Here is a 20,732-nt window from a genome sequence, read left to right as displayed (position 1 = left end):
CAGAGTAAAGGGCAGACGGATCCACCCTGCAACCCACAGGATCCACAGAATCCACAGGACATCCCCAGTGGTTCTGATGAACCACTGGGTCAGAGGAGGAGTTTTAGCAGCATAAAGGGACCAACACAGTATTAGTCAGGTGGTCAGAATGTTCTACTGTTATATTGTCATGCTGATTATATGATCAGTAAATGTTACCATCAATTATAACGTCCACATTGATCAGGAAAAAAAACAACAACTATCAGTTCATTCAGAAACTGTGGGGTTAAACCTAAAAACACAGACCTCAACAGCAGTTTGTTTCAAAGCAGAACACTAGCCGGTTTTCACTAAAGAAGCTTTCAGAGCAACAATTAAATGACAGTTTCGTTCTCATTAAGTTCAGAGTCAGCCAAAACAATGTATACACACATCAGGAAAAGAAAAACTTTTATAAATATTTCATATGTATAAGTACTTCTATACATATAGATACCTCTTTCAAAGTTTGATCAAATCACGATAACTCTGTGTCCTGTTGTACGATGTTTTCCCAACAGATGGCATTACCCTCATGAATGGAGCATCAACAAGTGACATCTACAACACAACAGAAATGTCTGGAAGCCAGTGGCAACCACTTTGAGCACTTCTTGTAATTGTAGAGGCCAAAGATAACTTTTATTAATCTTGTGATGTCTGAATAAATTTGGTATTGAAATATTTATGCAAGTTTTTCTTTTCCTGATGTGTGTAAACATTATTTTGGCTGACTCTGTATAATGGGTTTCTGACAGGTCACCAGGCAACATCTTTTTATAATGATGACAAACATACCTGCATTCTACAGGAGTGATTTTCCTCATGTGCAGGTAAAGATGTGTGAGGAGCTTAGAGATGACAGGAGCAGGAGTCATCCTCACTAATTCAGCTTCCATCTAGAAACAGAAAGACCACAAACAAACACACTGATATACTCTCAAACGTTCAACCTCACAGCCTCAGAATATCTGTTTAGGAAGTGTTGTGTTTCTAAATTCTGCTGAAAGCATTGACAGACCTTCTCTTACATGGTTGTGTAAAAAGCAGCCTGTCCTCTGAGCTACTGAGAAATTTTCCTGAACAAAGTTTCTACATGTAAATCAGCTCAACAAAAATTAAAGCCTTAGTCAGAGATAACAGGTATCGCAAATTATAAACAACTTTCTTTGTCAACTCAGACTCACACATTAAAATTTATTTATATAGCCCTTATTGCAATTAAAGTATCTAAGCACTTTACAGAAAACCGGAACCTAACCCCAATCAAGCAGTCAAGTTACATATTTCAAATCTCTTCCCAAGTTGTTTCCACTTCCGCATCTGTCCCTGCCATCAGGAAAAACAGACACTATATTAAGTATATTACTTGTTTTTTGGTGTAGCGGTTGTGTGTTCTCTCTTGCGCTGTATAGATAATCAAGCATGGAGCATCTTCCCTTTTGGCATCAAATCTGCCGTCTATTTGCAGGAGCTGGTAAAACACACTGACTTTACTCTCACAGTCGCGCATGTTGAAACCTCTAGATAATGCTAAAACGCAAAGGAAATTATTCAGCACTGAAGTTAAACTTAATTAGCATTTTTCTAGCGGAGCTTATGCTGGTCATCTTTACCACAGCAACCGGACACAGCAGACTGAGCCTGCAATGTGAGGGCACACACCCCAAGTCTGCAGGGGCCCGGACGTGTGCGTCCACGCCATATCCGGTCACCGTGGGAACCACATATGTAATATGAGATGGCAAGTGTTATCATTAACTCTGCTCCATTGGCATTATCATTTAAGCACAATTCAAAGCTTCACATAGCAAAGCCAGTGTGTCATTATAGGCACTCTGCCTGTTTTTCTTTTATTTGTCCACTTGATGGAACAGTAGAGCAAATGAAGCGCCATGAAGCTTCGACCCATGAGTGAACCAATTGGATGGAAAGTCTCAATGCTTCATGAAGCTTCATCTCGCCATCACTAGTTCAGCGCAGCTGAACGGGTTTCAGTTAACCTTAAAGTAAAATAACTTTTTTAAAAGATAAAATACACAGCAGAGAAATACAGGTTGAGAAGTTCATTCTAATAATGGACCGCTGCGGCAGCAACTAACACAGGTGTTCAGCGGTAAGTTAGCCACCTGTGTTAATTAGCCCGCTAGCTAACTTAGCCGCTTAGCTAGCTAACGTGTCCGGACCAACTGCTCAGACACGACAAAACACAACTCTTCACAAGTCACTGACTTAACGTACAACAAAACAACGCTTCTGGTTGGAAGTATTTATCTTCTTACCGTGTTTTACTCCAAAAACAAGGTCAACAGCAGCCAGAGATGCTGCCAGAGTTAACGCGCTGTCTTCTATGTATATCTATGGTCTGACCAATCGCTGCTCTCTGGCTCCGCCCTCTGAGAATCTTGTTGTCGTTTGGCTCCACACTTGCTGATGACCACTTCCGGTCTCAGAAAATGAAAAAAACTGACCTCTCTGACTGTCTCTCACTGATTTTATTTTTTTGTTATTCTAAATATAAACTGAAAATCAAAGCATTTTCAAAATTTCGTATATCCCTTTTTGATCATGAAAAGGAAAAACGCCTTGTATTTCGATTTTATATTTTGTATTTTAAAATGAAAATCAAATAACCACTCGTTTTTTGTTTTTCAATACCCGTTTCAGAACGGAAAATCCAATTGCCAAAACATACACGGATTGTTATTTCATGTTATTTTGTAATGCCACTTTTCAACTTTATGTTATTCATGCTTTAAAATGTCCATTACCTCAGTGTTGGAAACTGGTCTTGTCTTTTATTACTTAGACATACCATGACCTGGATAAAGAGTCTTCACAACGTTGCATTTCAGACGTTATATCTGTCAAAACTACAGTTACAAGTGTTTTGGAACTTCAAGATGAGCAAAAGAAATTATTTAGTTTCTAAATGTTGCGTATTAATCCTTAAATGTTTACAATCTACAAGCTAAACATCCAAATAAGCGTGATTATAGAGAGGACAGACATGTGGTGGCTTTTGCTTATTTTATTAACAGCAATGTGCATACTTCCAAAGTGATATGAGCTTTAAAAACCATCAAAAAATGAATGAATGCCTTTTACTGATGAGAAGCAACGCAGCTACACGGAACAAATGCTCCCTCTTCTGGCAGAAAATTGAAATACCCCAGCATCAGGGCTGAGGGTAACAGAGGAGGGGGAAGGGGGCTGTTAAGCATCAAGCATCTCCGAGAGGCTGAGCACTGATGTGGGAAAGGCGAACAAAAAGGATGCTCAGGTCTTTCACAGATGAGTGCTTGCACTCCGAGATGAGTCGTGATGCGACTGAAGAGGCAGAGGACAGATTAACACAAGCAATACCGCACAATCTCACCTTCAGAGATCAACAGGTACAGATCAATACCGACAGACTCTCTTCAAGAACAGAGGCCTTATTCTAAACATGGTGAGGATCTCTAACCATATGGCACTGCTCACAGAATTATTCACATAAGTAAACAAAACCTTTGGAACAAAATACATGTACAGGAATGCAAAATGAAATAAAACAGCCATTTTTTTCCTTTTCATATCACTAACTTTATACAGTTTGCTTTTCTTTAGAGTGACAGTATCGAAGCACAAATTGGTATGCTGTGCAAAAACAAAACAAAGGTAATTAATACACGACAATGACATGCTGTCCTTGAAACATCAACAAAACATTGGTACAGTATTGAGGATTGGGGACGTCCCCGTCCATTACCCATCATTCAAGAAGTTTCTCAAGGCAACTAGGAACAGAAATAAAAGAACTAGAGGATGGCCAGACAGCGCGGAGATTGCTTCCAGTCAACACACAGCATTACTGAGAACAAGCTAGGGCTGATTAGCTATTGACGTGATTGACTCCCTCCCTAGAAAAACATTCTTCATATGCTGAGAGTGGTTCAAGTCAATGTACCTAAAAGCTCCTTGCATGAATTTATCTTATTCATTCATAGTACCTGGAAATGAAGCTGCTGACTCTAGTCCTGCGAACACTGGAAATAATACAAAAAAATGTGCAAGTTATAATGTGACAAAAAAAGTAATAGGCTACTTGTGTGACTTCATTAAACGGATACTTTTGGCTACATGTCACCTGGATGAACAGACAGCTGACAGGTGAGCTGCCGTCTATGCCAGTGAGTCTCCTCCAGGTTTTGACAGCCAGGGTGAACGCCACAAACATTATTCCTGAGTTAGTTCTTACAGTTGGCCCAAACACTGATTTTTAATGTAGACTTGGGGGTGGGCCAGCAAACCCATGAGCCTACTATTTAAAAAAAGCCTCAGCAATCACTCCCCCTCTCAGTGGGGCAAAAGCACGAAGAAGGGGAACCAATGTGAAAGAAGCCTGAATCTGTTACAAAATGGCTGGTTTCCATATCCAAAGCATTTTGTTTGCTTTATTACTGTTGCTATACAGAGTCTACCTACAGAGAATATATAACAAAAACGTTAAAAACACTGAAGAGTCGACAGCTTGAGAGGGCTGCAGGCTCACAAGCCGCTTGTACTTTCAAGTATGCTACATTATGGACTGGAGAAACAGATGATACTGTCACTTTAAAGAAACAAGATGACGGATAAACACAATATTCACAAATGTACACTTAAGGCTTAATTGTTTAGCACTAACAATAGTAGCAGCAGTGAAGCACTTCTGAATTAATTAGAATAACAATATTTATGATCATATTACAATAATATATTACCAAAGTAAATCAATGACTTTTTTTTTTTTTTTGTTTCGTAACACCGGACAGAGCTGGAGGCAGCAACCCACCCGAACCAGCCAGCCAATGAAGTTAGACAAAAGACAGAACGAAAACGTTTCAGCCGCCACGGATCACACAACACTAGCCTGTCTGGTACTGCAGGGTCGTCAACATTAGTACATCCTCTAATAATCTCACTGCCAGGCTGTACAGCTACACTAAGCCCTGCCATATGAGTTAGAGCAGTAGTACGTTTACAGAGCACGAATCTGAGTATACCGACTGTAATTCCACATTCATGTTGTACAGGAGCAGGGATTCATTTAAGAGCAGGCCATGAGGAGTAGGTCTGGCAGACACACAATCACACACAAATACACACTCACATACACAATCACACACGCACACTGCCAGCACAACATTCCAGACCTGAAACCATCGTCATGCTACTTTTAAAAATACAACACGACAAAATGAGCAAGTTTTTCTATAAAAGAAAAAGTACCAAAGCAACGTTGTTAATCAAAGGCCATAACTTACTGAATTCTTATCGAAAAAGCTCTGCTGCATGTTTTTTTTTTCCCAAGCTGCTGCCGACCAACACGTCCTGGTGAGGAAGGCACCTCGACTGTTCCTCTTCCTCACATGTTCTACTCCAGTCTCACAACCCTCAATCTGACAGAAAAGGCCAAAACCCCATTTAATCTGGTCCCTGTCTCCCCATGTCGCTTGTACCAACAGCGACTCTCAAAGCTGAAATCATTTTCACATACTATATATGCACGTACTGTATATATATATATTACACACATTTAATATATATTTACTCATATATTAAATTTTCATATAGACATACATTTTTAGTTTTATTTGTGAGGTGTTGGTTACACTTTTCAGCAAGAGGCTTCAACAAGAAAGATAAGAATCTGTCTTCCCAGGATCTTGACAAAAACCTTGCGTTATGTGGCATCCCGTCACTGTTTCACACGCGCTCAGTCAGTTCCGCAGAGATGTTCTTGAAAACAAAGAGGCCTGCTGTAGCAGTTTAGAGAAGGCCAGACACTGTTGAAAGCGCATGGAGTGCAGGGCGCAGAGTCCCAGAGATGCTGTGAGCTCACTGGAGTAACAGCCAGGTAAAAATCCACAGGGGCGAAAGGTTTCAGCCAGCACTGGAAGTAGTGCTGCAGGCAATGGGCTTTGGGTTATGGGTTGGTCTGAACCAACCTAAACCAAACCAGGCTTGGCCTAGCTAAGGGCGAGAGAGCAAACACATGAGCAGCACAAGGATGTGCTATGTAAGAATATGCGCGGTAGAGGGGATGGAAACAAACTCGCGTAAGATATTCTTGGCCATTTCGATATTGTTTTGCGCAATCATCAGTGCTTTCTGGATGTCCTGGTAAGAGTATCCCTGACTCATGAGGTGCTCGATCTCGCTACTGATGTGAGGGTTGGCTTCTCCTCCTGTTGCTCCACTGCTGGGTGGAGCAGGGATGGGTGGGACGGGGCTGGGCCGGCGCTCTGAGTTGATTCGTCTTGGTAGAGGCTTTGGAGGTCTCTCTGGTGCTTCCACCGGCTCTGAGAAAGCTGAAGAAACAGTGAGAGTGAGTGCACACGCTTTTGTCTGGAGCACTCTTTGGTTTTGGTTAAATTGCAAACAGCCTAAAATAACAGTAAAGGTCAACATGATTGACGGCTAACTTTACTGAGAATGATTTTGATCTAATATAAAAAAAGGTTATCATCACTTTAATTGGGTCTCATGTAAGCAATGTATTTTTACATTGCTGTACATATATGTATGTCGGTTCGTCTCAGAGCCATTTAATTGACCTCTGATGCAGACATTAAAGTCTTTTGTGGATTGTTTAGATACACAGTAATCATTATTGCTCGTAGATGTCAACTCAAAACAGAACCAAACTTTTCTTGGACAGAAATTATTTAATGAGGGAATTGCTTCAGACCTTTACGCACTGTGACTGTCATCAATTTTCCTCTGAGCTTGTCAGTGTCTATCAGCAGAATTCTCTAAAACTGTTACAATTGTTGCCTTGGAGTCATTTTCTGAATCAAGTCTCTGTGGATTCTTCTTCCTGCACCTACTTTGCCCTTCTTGCACAGTGTGATAGGACGCTAACGCTGTGTTAGCTACAGTCAAACCTCCACACAACCTTGCAGTCCAAAGTAAAGGACATCTTAGTGGTCAATACGAGATTCTGATGATACAGCAGGTCATTGCACATAAAGTGTGTCCAACATCCTGGAGGCATCACTTAGTGCTTCTCTAGTTTAAGGTCACTAATGTTACAGAGCTCTCTGTAATTACTGGTCTTTACCCTTTGTTGCACACTGTGATTGCACATACTGGATAGCAATCAATCCCAGGCAATCTATAAGAGTCCAACTTTAAATCCAACATCAGAGACCTGGAAAATCAGTTGTATGTTTAGGTCCCATAGCAGAAATAAGCAAAATGCCTTGGTTGACTTTTTCACTACTTCAGGATATTGATTTATCAGCAGGACCTGCACATAGAGGCTGCAGCTATAAAATAGTTATATCCACGGGATTTTATGAAACAGACACACAGTTCTCCATTTTTACCAAACAGATTCTGTTATATTACCCTATAATCTGGATTTGTAAACAATACTTACGGTTACTTTGCTTAAGCTTTTGCAATGAAAGTTACACAATGACATGTTCAAAAACACAAAAGGCTGTTATATACCTGTTAAGCAACAACTGAGTTGATGAACAAGTTCTGCAGTTCTGTGAGTTCCTCACAGTGACTTTGTCAATGAAAAAAAGTTGTGTGACATTTAAAAACTACTTCTAAGTTCATAAGGACAAGTAAACTTACATGCCGCAGCTCCGGCGTCTGAATCTAGAGAAAGGCGATTGAAAGCAGCTGTGGAGGACGATGAGGATGACGAAGAAGAAGAGGACAAAGACCCTCCCATTTCTGACAGGGTCCGTCGGGCTGGGGGCAATGGCAGCCGGGGTTTTGGGTAGTCGTAGCCGTTCTCCTCCTCTTCCCTATCCTCAGCTGCATGGTCTCTGGGACCATTGGTCATCGCCAGGGGGGGCAACTCTGAATAGTCTGCAAGGACCGAAGACAATATGTGAGCACTAAAGCATATAATATATACACAATTACATGGAATTAAATAATTGTATCCACTAAAATAGCTTCAGATGACTGATAACTGTAACCAGAAACATAATCACATTCATGCCAACATTGAGAGTAGGTGTATTTGTTTATCCAGATTTAGTTTTAGCTTAAAGTTAAAATTCAGACTGACTGATTGGAGTCTGTGTTGCTCCACAAGTAGCTCATTTTGAAGGAGACATGACAAAACTAAATGAATATTTGCAGTATGGTAGACTTAGAAGTTATCAAGATGGTGGCGTAGAAATTTGAAATATTCAATGAAAGTGATTTGTGCTGCTTATCTTAAATATCCATGCGTTGTTTGTACTAAAGTTAGTGGGTCTAATTACCTGAATCTCTGGCTTGTTGTGACCTGGACTGGACGTTGTACATGGCTTCATACATTTGAGGTCCATCCTCTAGTTCAGCCAGTGCCAACCTGCAACAATAAACAGCTGTAGTAAATTAGCAGCGACAGACTAAACCCGGCAATACATAATAAAACACTATCACTCATTTCTGATATGCTGGAGGTGGATTTATTGAGCGGTCTGATTACCGTGAGTTGAGTGTGGGGGCTTGGGTCTGTGTGTGGAGTGCCGATAGGGACTGAGGCTGTGGGGGCCTTGGGACCGGTGGGGTCTCCCCTACAGGTGGTGCAGTGATCGGGGGCAGGACGGGGCGAGAGGAGGGGATCATGTACTCGGACTCCTCCTCACTGTCACGTGCCTCCTCTCCAGCCACTTGCCTCAAGATTGGAGACGGTCTGGGAACAAACAATCCAAGAATATTTACAGTGGAACTGGAAAGACACTTTTACAAAACAGTAACATTAAAAGGGTAAATGTTTGATGAGTAAACAAGTCTCTTGAATATGTGTTGTATAAATTTGTGATTGCAAGTCAGCAAATGTCAGTCAGTAATGGGATGAATCCCTATGTATACAATGCTAGTACAATATACCTGTTTGCCAGCGCGTAGATGGCGTTGGCTGAGGCTGAAGGTTTGACTTTGGGGTTGTCATATTCTTGACTAACTACAGCAGCAAAATTCTGAAAAGGAAGCAGAGGCTGACATCTTAGAAACTTTAAAATGAAGGGAATCTATAAATCACATTTAGAAGAAACACTGGACCATTTAGTAAATATCCTAAAGTTGCTTCTTGCTGGGAGTTGGATGGGAAGACTGATGCCACTTCTCTTTGAAGGTGGTGCCAGCAGGTGGTTAGCTTAGACTAGCTTACCACAAAGACTGGAAACTGGGTAAACAGCTTGCCCAGCTCTTTACAGCGGTAACAAAATCTAGCACCTACCAGTTAATCTAAAGGTCATTAACGCATTCTATCCAGTTTTATTTTTACTCTGTGCCAAAACTGAAGTGTAAAAATGACAAGCTTTGGTTTAACGGGAGCTTGTGTGCCAGACTACTTTTTGACTTCCTGAGGTCTGTACAGGTTGTCTCGGTTGTCTTATCTTCATTAAATTTTCATTTCTTTTGTCTGGGACTAAAATATGTCTGTGAAACTGGCTGTTGATATTTTAATTAGTGAGCTTTAGAGGTGCAGTTTTTCTTCCATTTTTCTTCCAGCTGTTTCACAGAGTTTTTAGCTTTGATGCAAATCTAAGCTAACAGCTCCTGGCAGTATATTCCCATTTAATGTTTCTGTCCAACTCTCTGTATTAAAAATATATCCACATATTTATAAAATGTAGACAGAAAGATGGCAGGAACAGCATGTATTTTACAAATATTCATAAAGGTCACAAATCCAGCTTAATTTCAAGTTTGGCTGTACAGTGACCTGTCAGGAATTTCCTCATAAAATTCAACACTGGATTATTTCAGTCTTGTTTGGGCAGTTACTGCTAACTTCACTGCTCTGTGTGCTTGTAACTGCAGTCAGTGAATCAAATAGCAGTTAAGTGTGTTGTGTGTTGTGGTTGCTCTGACCAGCTGGTGGTCCAGACTGAGGGAGCTGTTGTTCTTCTGTGAATCTGAGCGGGTGTCCAGAGCAGAGGGCAGCGCCAAGGGGAGGGAGTGTCTGTTGGAGAGCTCCCTGACACCTGCTCGAATGTCCACTCCCAGACCAGAGACTTGGGTGGATGAGGAGGAGGACGAGGAGGATGAAGAAGAGGAGGTGGGGGCCTTAGGAACAGGCCTGGAGTTCCAGTCTGTCAGGGGTCGGTTTGGGGGTGTAGGAGGGAGCTTATCTCGAGGGGGCTCCCCAGGAGTGCTGGGTAAGGGACGTCTCTGAAGCCGCCCATCTGGGGCCGTCCCAGCTGTGTGGGGGCGGTCTGGAGGAGGAGGAGGGGGTAGATCACGCAGTGCTGGAGGAAGGGGAAGAGGCTTGTCTTTGTGGTGAGATGCTGCCTGGAGGGGCGAAACGGAGATGCAGGGAGCTCATTTAGACTACATAAAATATTAATGTGAAAGCAAAGAAAACTCCGAGCTCTTATCTTTTGCACTGTGAAATAATCCATTTAGCAAGAAAACCACTGCGTATGCATTTGTCATCACAGTCAACGATATATGTAGCGTAGACAAATAACACTATGGAAAAATGTTGTTTATCCTCTGCAGACGATTCAAGCAGCTGTGCAGCTTCCATTTACCTATGTTTAAGCAGAAATATGTGGCAATATGGATGTTTGAGTGAATGGAAATGCACTCTAAAATTGATTACAGTCAGAATATAAAATACACAGATTATTGCAGCAGTCACTTGAACATTTTACTTGTATCAAGGGGGCAATAGGAGCAAGCATTCTTTCAATAACAGAACTAGGTTACAAGTGAATATAGGCTTTTTGTTTTCTGCTTTGAGTCCATAAAAGTCGATCTACAAACCAGCTGCAAAGCAGAATGTTTGATTCGTTTTGCTAGATATTGCAAAGAAATGAAGCCATTTGTTCTGAGGTAAAACTGAAATTGCTTTAATATTTTGAGAGGATACAGTCCACAATACAAAAATCCATCTATGCTAGGACAAATATCCCCTCATCTTGCTATGACAGAACCATTTCCTGTTGTCCTGAAAGCTATTAGACACATTTCCATACATAAAAGCATACTGCATGACTGTGAAACATAAAAACACAGTCACCAAAGTTATATTCTCTCTTGCCTGCACATAATGTTAGTTGTGTATGTTCAGCTACCTTGCTGGTGACTCCAGGGCTGGAGGCACCGGGCGGATTTGGAGGTCTGTGTGGTAACAAGTCTAGTCTGGGCGGCACTGGGGGAAGAGAAGGCTGAGGAGGCATGGACATGGGTGACGGGGGACGCTCCACCTGGATTACACACGCACAAAAGAAGCCAAACACCTCTGATCAGCAACACCTAAGCACGATCACGTTTTGTCTAAATGATACAAAATATTCACACGTCTCAGTGAAGCTAAAAACTTCAGTCAAACTTCAATGATTTCATTCTAAAATTTCTGGCAACTATGTGGTTATGCTTTGCTACCACTATATTTTGTGCAGACACTTGAAAAAACAACAACAGCAAAAAAAAAAAATCTAAGAGTCGTTTTGATGAAACAAACATAGCAAATACACAAGTACATTTAAAGCAATGGTCAAAGAGGCCGGGGTCAGCAATCAAAGCCAAAGAAATCCCTGGGAAGACATCAAAGTGTGTGTGATCTCAGGTATTCACCTCTCTATAAACAGATTAATGCGCAGAGTTTCTCAGAGGCACATAAAAGATGTAAGGTAGGAGAATGCCCCACATATCAAATATCAAGAGGCACAAAAAAGCTACTACCTTGGCACCATGAAAGATGGAGATGAAAGACTTTAGATGCGAGATGTAAGCATCAAGCTCAAAAAAGTGAAAAGGGCAAGACAGGGAGTGTTTCATCTGTACAGGGATGGGTCTTTCAAAAAATACAGAAGATAAGAGGACAGTAGGAACCCAAGAGGTGCACTCAGGGTGCTGAGTGCCTCAGTGTTTTATCACTGGAAAATAGCAGAGCAGCTTGCCCAGTGCCATGACTGCAAACTGAGCAAACTGAAATAACTTCTGTTTCAATTAAGTCAAGGTAGTTCCACAATCTTACTTTTGTACAGGCAAGTTTGGTCATCATGAGGTGGGGGTCTTCAAGTCTGTCGTCATCATCGTCATCATAGCTGGGTGATGGTGCACCCTCAGCTCCAAACGTACCCCTACAGGAGCCTCCGCTGTTGTCTTTGGGGTCAAAAGGATCCACAACAATTGGCTCTGTACCCTTAATCTCACAGCGGCAAAAGGGACATCCCGTTCCCTGACCTTCAGACTCCTGTAACACAGAAAAAAGCAGATGTAACATCGCACAGAGATGAAAGAAGGTTTTGTGCTTTTATATGTCTGCTATGTCTGCAGAGAAGAGCACTTCAACAGAGAGTTCTTCTCTCATCAGGTAAGAGTTATGACACTTAAACCAACCCACACAAACCCCTTCTATCCACCCACTCTTGTACCTGCCAGGCAGTGAGACAGGAGGTGCACATGAGATGACCACAGGGCTCAATCTTCACATCCTTGTCATTCTCGGCACAGATCTTACAAAGCTGGAAAGTGGAGCCCATCTCACAGTAGAGCTCATATTGCTCCTGAGGGGGAAAAACATGACAAAACTGTAACATCATACGGAGGCTACACCACCTGAGATCATTTTTGAAAAGAGCCTAGAAGTATCTCAAGTGTTAGTTAAAATGTGTGGGCGTATTTTTAGTTTCAGTCCTCTGCTAAAGCAAAATAAGTGCATAACTTTTGCAAAAGTCTGAGAAGATATGCAATCGGCAGAGACAAAACAGTCTGATATATTATGGTTTTACAATATTTCATAAGTACGACAGTGATGCATGCTTCAATGTAATGGCAGCACAGATGGAATTTATCAAAATGACAAAAGGACTGATTTGCGTTAACTAGAAAGCATTTCAGTTCTGAAATATGTAATTTATATATTTACAGCTGTTAAGAGCAGTGTCTAGCACTATTTAAATGAAAAGTGACATAGCTTAGGAAAAGTTAACGGCTGCAATCTTCAAACAAGAAGCACAAGCTTTGTATGTACACACACGATTTACTAAAAAAAAAACATTTTCCACATTTATTAGGACCATACTTCTTAAAAATCATAAAACATTAAGTGCTATTCTTTTAAATCTTCTGGTAAGTCAGCTTGCTTGGCTAACTTAGTTCCTGAGAGAGGGTTTCATCTCATTTTTTTCTTCTGCTTCCTTTTGATCATGCATTACACTGTCACATCACTGTTTTTACGTAAAATCTTTCCTCAGCTTTTACAATAAAATGTAAAACACAAAATAACACTAACGACAATGTAAAAGATACTAAAGGCTGAGGATGCAGACTGAGCAGCACACTTCTCTGACCTGTGTGACTTTGATGTGGTCCTGAGGCGACGGCTCACACAGTCCTGTCAGGTCGGGGTTTTGCGTCCGCCCATCAGGGAACAAATAGCTTGAGATGTAGAGGCACATAAAATTAGAAATTATGCACAGAAATCTTTTAAAAGCATCCTTGAGTGGTTTGACAGTCATTTTAATTTCAAATCTTATCATTATTAGTATGATTAGGCTACATGTATACCTAACAGGCTGTAGTAATGAAAACATCTGTTCAGTCTATTCATTCAATACCAGTTGATGCATGTACAGTATGTGACTATTTTACAAATGGGTCAGAAACTGTAATTAACATTTGACAAATGTTTCATAGGTGCAGGCAATATACCTTACAGTTTAAATCAGCATTTGATTATCAGTTGGGACAGACCAACCGTAGCTTTCTTATGCATAAAAACATGAGTTTCACAGCCGGTTAAACCACTGACTGAGGTTCACATTAGAAACCAACAGGTCTATTCTGGTTAGGATAACACGGCAATGATGGAAACAGGCAAACTGATATGACTGTTTTGGTTTAGAGCTGAAAGGCAGATTCCATCTACAACAAGGCTAAATAGTTTACACAGAGATGCTTGCTTTGTAGAAAGGGGAGGGAGGAAAGCGGAAACTGAAGGAAAAGAGAAGCCCTGTGTACGAAATTGCATCAACGAAAGACCACAAACCAGTCACAGAGAAACAGAACAGCAAACCAGAGCATCACATGAAAAACTCACAAGAAAAATGACAGAATTAAGAGTGCAACACAAAGTGCCAATCTACTTACAATCCTTCCCTGAAACCATCTATGAGGGCCTGGAAGAGGGGTTTATTATGGGGAATGGTCTGGAGTATATTTCCATCTGCTGTCACGTAGCCGATAGCCCACTGGCCCAGTCGTGTGCAGCTCAGTCGGAAGATGTAACTGAAGACAGAAATGAGAAATAAGACATGCTCAAGGGTCACATTCAGAAAGTGATGAAATATTAGACTGAAAAGATGAACCATTTAAAGATAAGGACACATAAAAGCAAATAAAATGAAAGGCATTTTACCTATATGTTAGGACATAAGAATACATTACCATAAGCCACAGGTCATATAATACAGGGTCTACATTATGTATTGCAATGGCGCAAGTGTGGAAACAAGAAATCAGGTATAGTTACAGCTTCATCATCAAATCTGAAATAATATGATCTGTGAGAAAAAGAGAAATTGTATCCTCAGTTTCAATATAGAGACAGATTCTGGTGCAGGAGGAGCATCCACAGACAAGACACATGAAAACCCACCAATGCTCATCAAAATAAAAGATAAATAACCAACCACAAGCATATTTGGACTAATAAAACTGTGACGATGTTGTGGTGTGGATGGAAGTGCTTTCATCATGAGCTGGAGGTGAAGAGGAGACTTGGTTGCTCCTTGTTATATTTGCCTGTTGCACCATGTCTGGAGTCATTTAAATTAGCTTGAAACGGGTTAAAACACAGCTGCTTGAGCTCCAGAGTGGAAATGTAATTGGCAAGAGAAGCTGCAATGTACAATATTTGTACCAAGAAATGACTGAAATATTAATCAGCTCTAGGAGGTATTGACTACCCTTGCAAAAGAGGCAGTCTTTGCTGGTATTCTAGCTGTAGCGCTAAAGGCAATCTTGAGGTCTACAGTATGTTATTTGTGGCAACGAGATCAAACAGCATGATTAAGAAACTCTTTATCAATCATGGGCAGGATTGGACTGAGCAACAAAATGTTCTTTGTGACATTACTGTTGTTTAGCGTAGAATCGGGAACCACTGCTGTACCCGCGGTACCAACAGAATTCTCCTGACAGCAAGCAGTAATTCATAGTATCAAAACTCAGCAATCACAGCAGGCAGTTCGGATGTCAACGTGGCCCTACACAGGCCAGGCCTAAAGAGTGACATCAGCTTTCAGCATACAATCAGACCATTGATACAAGGTACCAGTGCCACGCTGCCCTGGGTCCTTCGTACACAAGACAACACACACACACACGCACGCTCACACTCACACTCACACACACTCCTATTGATAATATAAAGCCAAATCTTGATAATTAACAAACACTACCATTCAAAAGTTTGGGGTCACCAAGACAATTTCATGTTTTCCATGAAAACTCACACTTTTATTCATGGCTAACATAACTGCACAAGGGTTTTCTAATCATCAATGAGCCTTTCAACGCCATTAGCTAACACAATGTAGCATTAGAACACGGGAGTGATGGTTGCTGGAAATGTTCCTCTGTACCCCTATGGAGATATTCCATTAAAAAACAGCTGTTTCCAGCTAGAATAGCCATTTACCACATTAACCATGTCTAGACTGTACTTCTGATTCCATTGATGTTATCTTGATTGAAATAAATGCTTTTCTTTCAAAAATAAGGACGTTTCTAAGTGACCCCAAACTTTTGAATGGTATTGTACATCTTCATCATCTTCTGAACAGTGACAAAAATAAGTCGCTAGTAGTTACAGCAAGCCCGCTGCTATACTGTTGCCGATGGAAACACATCAGCATGTATATATGAAGCGTCTCTCATTAATCTCCAATAATGTAAATGAAAGCTTGTTGCACTCTGCCCAAACGTGTTAACAGAAGCTGATGACAGACACTGAACATTTATTTCGAGTTGATGGGAGGTCATTATGGCAGCAGAGCTAATTCAGATATGTACTTTATCCAGAAATGCACATTTATGTCTACATTACAGCACTGGCTGAACCACATCTCGAGTACTGACAGCAAGCTGATTTAAACTGCAGCAGAGTACGCGTCTGTACCGTTGCATGCATATGAGGTTCTGTATAATTATGTCCCACCTGCCAGGCTTGTGAATGAACTTTTGCAACCGAGCCTTGACCTCATCGTAGGTGAGGAAGGCCATGTACCCGGGGTGAGTAACTGCCAAGCTGTTCCAGTTCCGCAGCAGCGACGACCAAGGCTACATAGACACACAAGAGAAAGAGAGAGAGAGAGTGAGTCATCGGATGTGTGAGTGAATGGACAGCAATAACAGTATGAACACAGCAGTGGAGGAACATACTGCATCATGGGTGACGTTCAAACAACTGTTTGGTGAGCATCAGTGTGATTTATAATGGTTGTTCCAACCTGGGTCAAGCAACGTACAAAGGAAGTTTAAGCATAATTTGCAATACTTAAAACAGCATGCAGCTCATTTGGCACCATCTGGAATCACAGAATGATGAAGGTGAAATGGACAATAGACTGCTTCCAAAACTGTATATACAGAAGGCGAGTCAGATTTATAAGTGCTTATGTCTCTTACTTTAAAGGTTACTTGATCCAAATCCAGCAATCCAAACAATGAGGGGTAAAGACTTGAGCAAAAAACTTTAAAACAATTCATATTACTCCATACCATGCTGACTGAATGCGGTAGTGAGTAGGTGGTTCCGCAATTGCTATCACCAGTCTGTCTGGTGTGTGAAAGGAAGTAGAATTAACACATCCGACACTGAAAATGAGCTGCAAGAGTGATGAGCTGCAAAAATGTCAAGGGCAACTTGTTCTGTCCCATTTTGGTTTCACAGTATTTGCGCAAATTACAATGTGTTGCTGGTTATTTATACTTTTCGCACACAGGAAATGACAAGTCGCAAATGCCTTCTCTGCTGGACTAGATGTTGGATGTACTGTATCTCATCACTCTTGTGTGCATTGTTTTTTTTTTTTATAACATCATCACATAATAACTGGGTAAGTAAGTACAAGAGTGGTGAGTAAAATATTACTTGGTAACAATACATTTATTTTCCAATTGTCTCTTATTACCATTTTTGGATGTCAACTCATTGTAGACCAGCGCTAACAACTAACACACTTTCATAAAAACACAGCTTTATTCACCTTCACATCTTTCGGCCAAAATGAGGGGCTCTTAGTGTCATAAAAAACAGCATATCACCCCTCATCTACTGCATATCAAGGACAGAGCTTAAAATGGCCACAGGCTCACTTCCTCTTTTGAGTTTGAGGACATTTAGAGGAGGACTTTTTCTGTATGAGGGAGTGTCATAGGAAATGTCTGTAATCTGTTTAGGCTTCATTAAGCCTGTTGGTGCCATGCATACAACTGGCCAGGGACAATGTCAGTCAGGGAATACGCAATGCTGCATACACAATACAAGAGGTTTTAGATAATATAAATTAAGAGGTGGTGAGTTTAGTTGTGAGAGCAGCAGTTTCCATTTGATACCATGCTAATTGCAACGCTGCTACAAAATGCTTGCACCACATAACATAGATAAGCTCTGAAGATGATGGTTGATAAACCCACCCTCTGCCCTCCCCTTTCTCTATCCTTCTTTTTTTCTGATCTGCCCTCCTTTCTCTAACTGCTTCATTCTGTACTGATGAGAAGAAGTTTTTGAATTGCGGTGCAACACCTGCACTCCATAAATACACACTAAAATACTCCAAAGACAAATTGGCTGTTTCCTGCTGCCTTGTGAACATGATTGCAAATTATAAATGGCTGGTTGCATTTAGTACTTCACCTCTACCCAAATCCTAGCACATAGTTTATGTGCTACTACTGTAGTCTATCAATTACAAAGTTAAGTTGGGGTTTTGCAAAATATAACATCTCAAACTAAGCAGACATTGACGCTTCTCAGGCATAAAGTGCATGATTAATATAAAAAGATTCTGCCGAAGACATTATTCCACATATTTTCATCATTGCCATTTACTGGTAATACTCATCCACACGTAAAAAGTACAATCTAGTGCGACTCTCTAGTGCACATGGACTGTCTATGTCTCATAAAGCAATAACAGACACCTAACAGAGAGTACAAAATAAAGCCACACATTTGTATTTGTACTGTGCAGGCAGAGTGGAGGACAACTTTTTTTTAAAACTGCAGTCCTGTCTGATTGTAAATTAGTTAACAGGTATCCTTCTAACAAGCTGATAGAGTTAGCTGAAAAAAAGATGTGGCTGATCAGTTTGAGGTCATTGTGTCCTGCTCAAGTTAAACTTGTCTCCTACACCAAGGCTAATGGGTCACTATGAAGTACTCTCCATCCCTGTTTTCTCCATCACTCTCTTTCCTTGCACATTTCAATTCTCATTAACTTAATATAAAATCATAACACAAAGAGGAAGCCTACCTGGAATAGCCTGGTGAAAATGTCAAATTCAAACACAGAGATGTAGTCGTTGCAGGTAAGATCTATGGTGGACTTCAGGGCCATGGCCTCCAGGCCGGAACTGATGGGATGAAACTCATGGAGAGACTGACGGAACACCTTCCAAGGCACAATAGTTCTGTAAAGCAAAAATCAACGACAAAGCAGATGATGACATAATTAGAAAAATTGAAATAGAGCATAAAAAATCAACACAGAAAGAATGATGGTTAAATGCAGACTGCATCTGCATGCATGTTCTAAATAAAGGTGCAGTGGCAGCTTTCATTTTAACTTTGGGTTTCTTGGTCTCTCAAATGCTTCTTCAGTCTTTCAGTCTGTATCTAATATACCTTCACAATTTCTGAATACAGAAATGAACTTCACTTCCAGTGTAGTAGCCATGATTCATATGTGATGAAAAAAAATAGTATTGTGTTCAAGTAGTTTTTGTACTCCCAGTTAAAGCTTAGAAGGTCATTGTTCAAAACTACAAATGTGGTGCAGTCTTTTAAATAGTCTGCTAAAAGATACAGTAGAGACGAATATCAATTAATTTAAGGAACAATTGCAAAGTACCAAAGTTTTCTAAGAAGTGACCATGCTGCTGATCAGTTCCTGCTGATGGTGTAAGATACACAAGTCACACTGTTATCTAATAAATAGGGGAAATCCATGTACTTTTACATAATATTGGGTAAACCCAACTAATAAAAGTGTGATTATATTGACTTACTGTCTGTCTTAGCTGTGTCTACATAGGGACTGATTCATGCAAATGTGTGCAATAGCACAGTACATGGGTTCCGACTTTTACATGTCAAGGATCAGCAACCCAACATTTATCCCAAAAAAAAGACATTTAATGTCTGTTAAGCAATAGCAAGGCAACTAAAACTATAGTTCCCAAATGTCAGTTACATATTCTTTTTCTGTTACATTCAATTTAAGAGAATAAATTCAACAACTTTTCTTGAGAACACCCTCCGAGCGATCCCTCAGGGCTCCTGGATACCCTTTGGAACTACTATTGTATTCCAGGGATAAAAAGTAATATATAATTGGGCTTACTTGTCCCCGAAGGCGCGCCTCCAGAACTCTGCAGCATCTGCTTTGGTGATGCGGAAGTTGTCGCCCTGAAACAGACCGCTGGGAAAGATGGCCTTCAGCTCAGCCAGCATGTGGCTGAAGATCAACGACAGCTTGGTAAGATTCCGCCTGTGGAAATCAAGAACAGAGGAGAGTGTGTGAGATTTCACATATTTATCACTGCATTGTTGTTACAAGGTCATCAGCCAATGCAACGACTTCAACAGAGAAAGACAGAACCACATTACATTCATTTAAAATTTCTTCTCAATAACCCCCAAGGTTAGCATTAGGAGAAAACAGTGTGTCACTAAATACATATGCATAAAACTGTAGCTTTTCATTTTTATGAAGTTAGAGCCATAAGCCATTTAAATGTGTGGGAAAGTGACAACATAGTGAATTGTTATAATATTAGTTAGTTTACATGGTTACAATAAAGGACGAGCATTTTCTTATGATAAAATACTAACAAAAGTAAGGTGAAAGAGGAATAGGTAAGTAAAAATCCCCAACATTCAAATGCACAAACATGTAGTTTCCTCACTGAACTATTAATAATAACATGTTTAGCATTCTTGTTCGCTCAGTCATCTGCATCAATGCAAAAAATGCAATGATGCGATGTGGCTGACTGTAATTGATGTATGAAATCAACTTCCTAAATAATCTTGCACACATGTTACATGTAATATGAATTTACTTTTTTTTTTTTTTTTTTTTAAATGGAGCAGAGGTAACGGGCATGTTTTGGCTTAAAAATGAGAAAATAGTTCATTTGAAAATAAATACAGACACATATATCAATACTAAATGTGCACAAGGAACACATCAGCAAATAGAAATGATGACTCTAGTTAAACATGAAACCCTCATATTTCTTTATTTGGGTATGCTTTCTGACTACTTTTCATCTTTCCTCATTTGTTTGTCAGCTAGTTTCTTCATTTCTTCCAGAGGAGATTAAAAAAAATCCAACCAAAAACACTACCACTGCTTAACTGTGGGGTGGATGACAGCTCTGAGATATATCATTTTACTCATGTTCCACTGGTAGCTTTGGAAAAATGCTCAAGCTGTGCTTTTAGTTTGACCTCTGCCCCACTAACACAAGTTTATTTATCT

The 20,732-nt window shown here is 40.4% G+C and overlaps 1 protein-coding gene across 1 annotated transcript in view; it reads right to left on the bottom strand.

The window, feature by feature from the left end:
* Nucleotides 1-3,037: 3,037 nt before the first annotated feature.
* Nucleotides 3,038-20,732, bottom strand: part of cbl (Cbl proto-oncogene, E3 ubiquitin protein ligase) — a 37,947-nt gene continuing 20,252 nt past the window's right edge. Inside the window, exons 3-16 of the mRNA XM_055012224.1 lie at nt 19,590-19,736; nt 18,501-18,657; nt 16,181-16,302; nt 14,110-14,247; nt 13,311-13,398; nt 12,393-12,524; nt 11,993-12,211; nt 11,088-11,219; nt 9,880-10,299; nt 8,893-8,981; nt 8,489-8,695; nt 8,280-8,368; nt 7,636-7,875; nt 3,038-6,356 (exon numbers count right to left, since the gene is read on the bottom strand). Of these exons, the coding sequence (XP_054868199.1) occupies nt 6,061-6,356; nt 7,636-7,875; nt 8,280-8,368; nt 8,489-8,695; nt 8,893-8,981; nt 9,880-10,299; nt 11,088-11,219; nt 11,993-12,211; nt 12,393-12,524; nt 13,311-13,398; nt 14,110-14,247; nt 16,181-16,302; nt 18,501-18,657; nt 19,590-19,736 (2,476 nt within the window). The 3' untranslated portion in view covers nt 3,038-6,060. The remainder of the gene's footprint in view (nt 6,357-7,635; nt 7,876-8,279; nt 8,369-8,488; nt 8,696-8,892; nt 8,982-9,879; nt 10,300-11,087; nt 11,220-11,992; nt 12,212-12,392; nt 12,525-13,310; nt 13,399-14,109; nt 14,248-16,180; nt 16,303-18,500; nt 18,658-19,589; nt 19,737-20,732) is intronic.

This window comes from Amphiprion ocellaris, chromosome 7 (assembly GCF_022539595.1).
Source record: "Amphiprion ocellaris isolate individual 3 ecotype Okinawa chromosome 7, ASM2253959v1, whole genome shotgun sequence".
NCBI classification, from domain to species: Eukaryota; Metazoa; Chordata; class Actinopteri; family Pomacentridae; genus Amphiprion; species Amphiprion ocellaris.
Note: the sequence above shows the minus strand (reverse complement) of the source record. Positions and strands in the feature narration are given on the sequence as shown.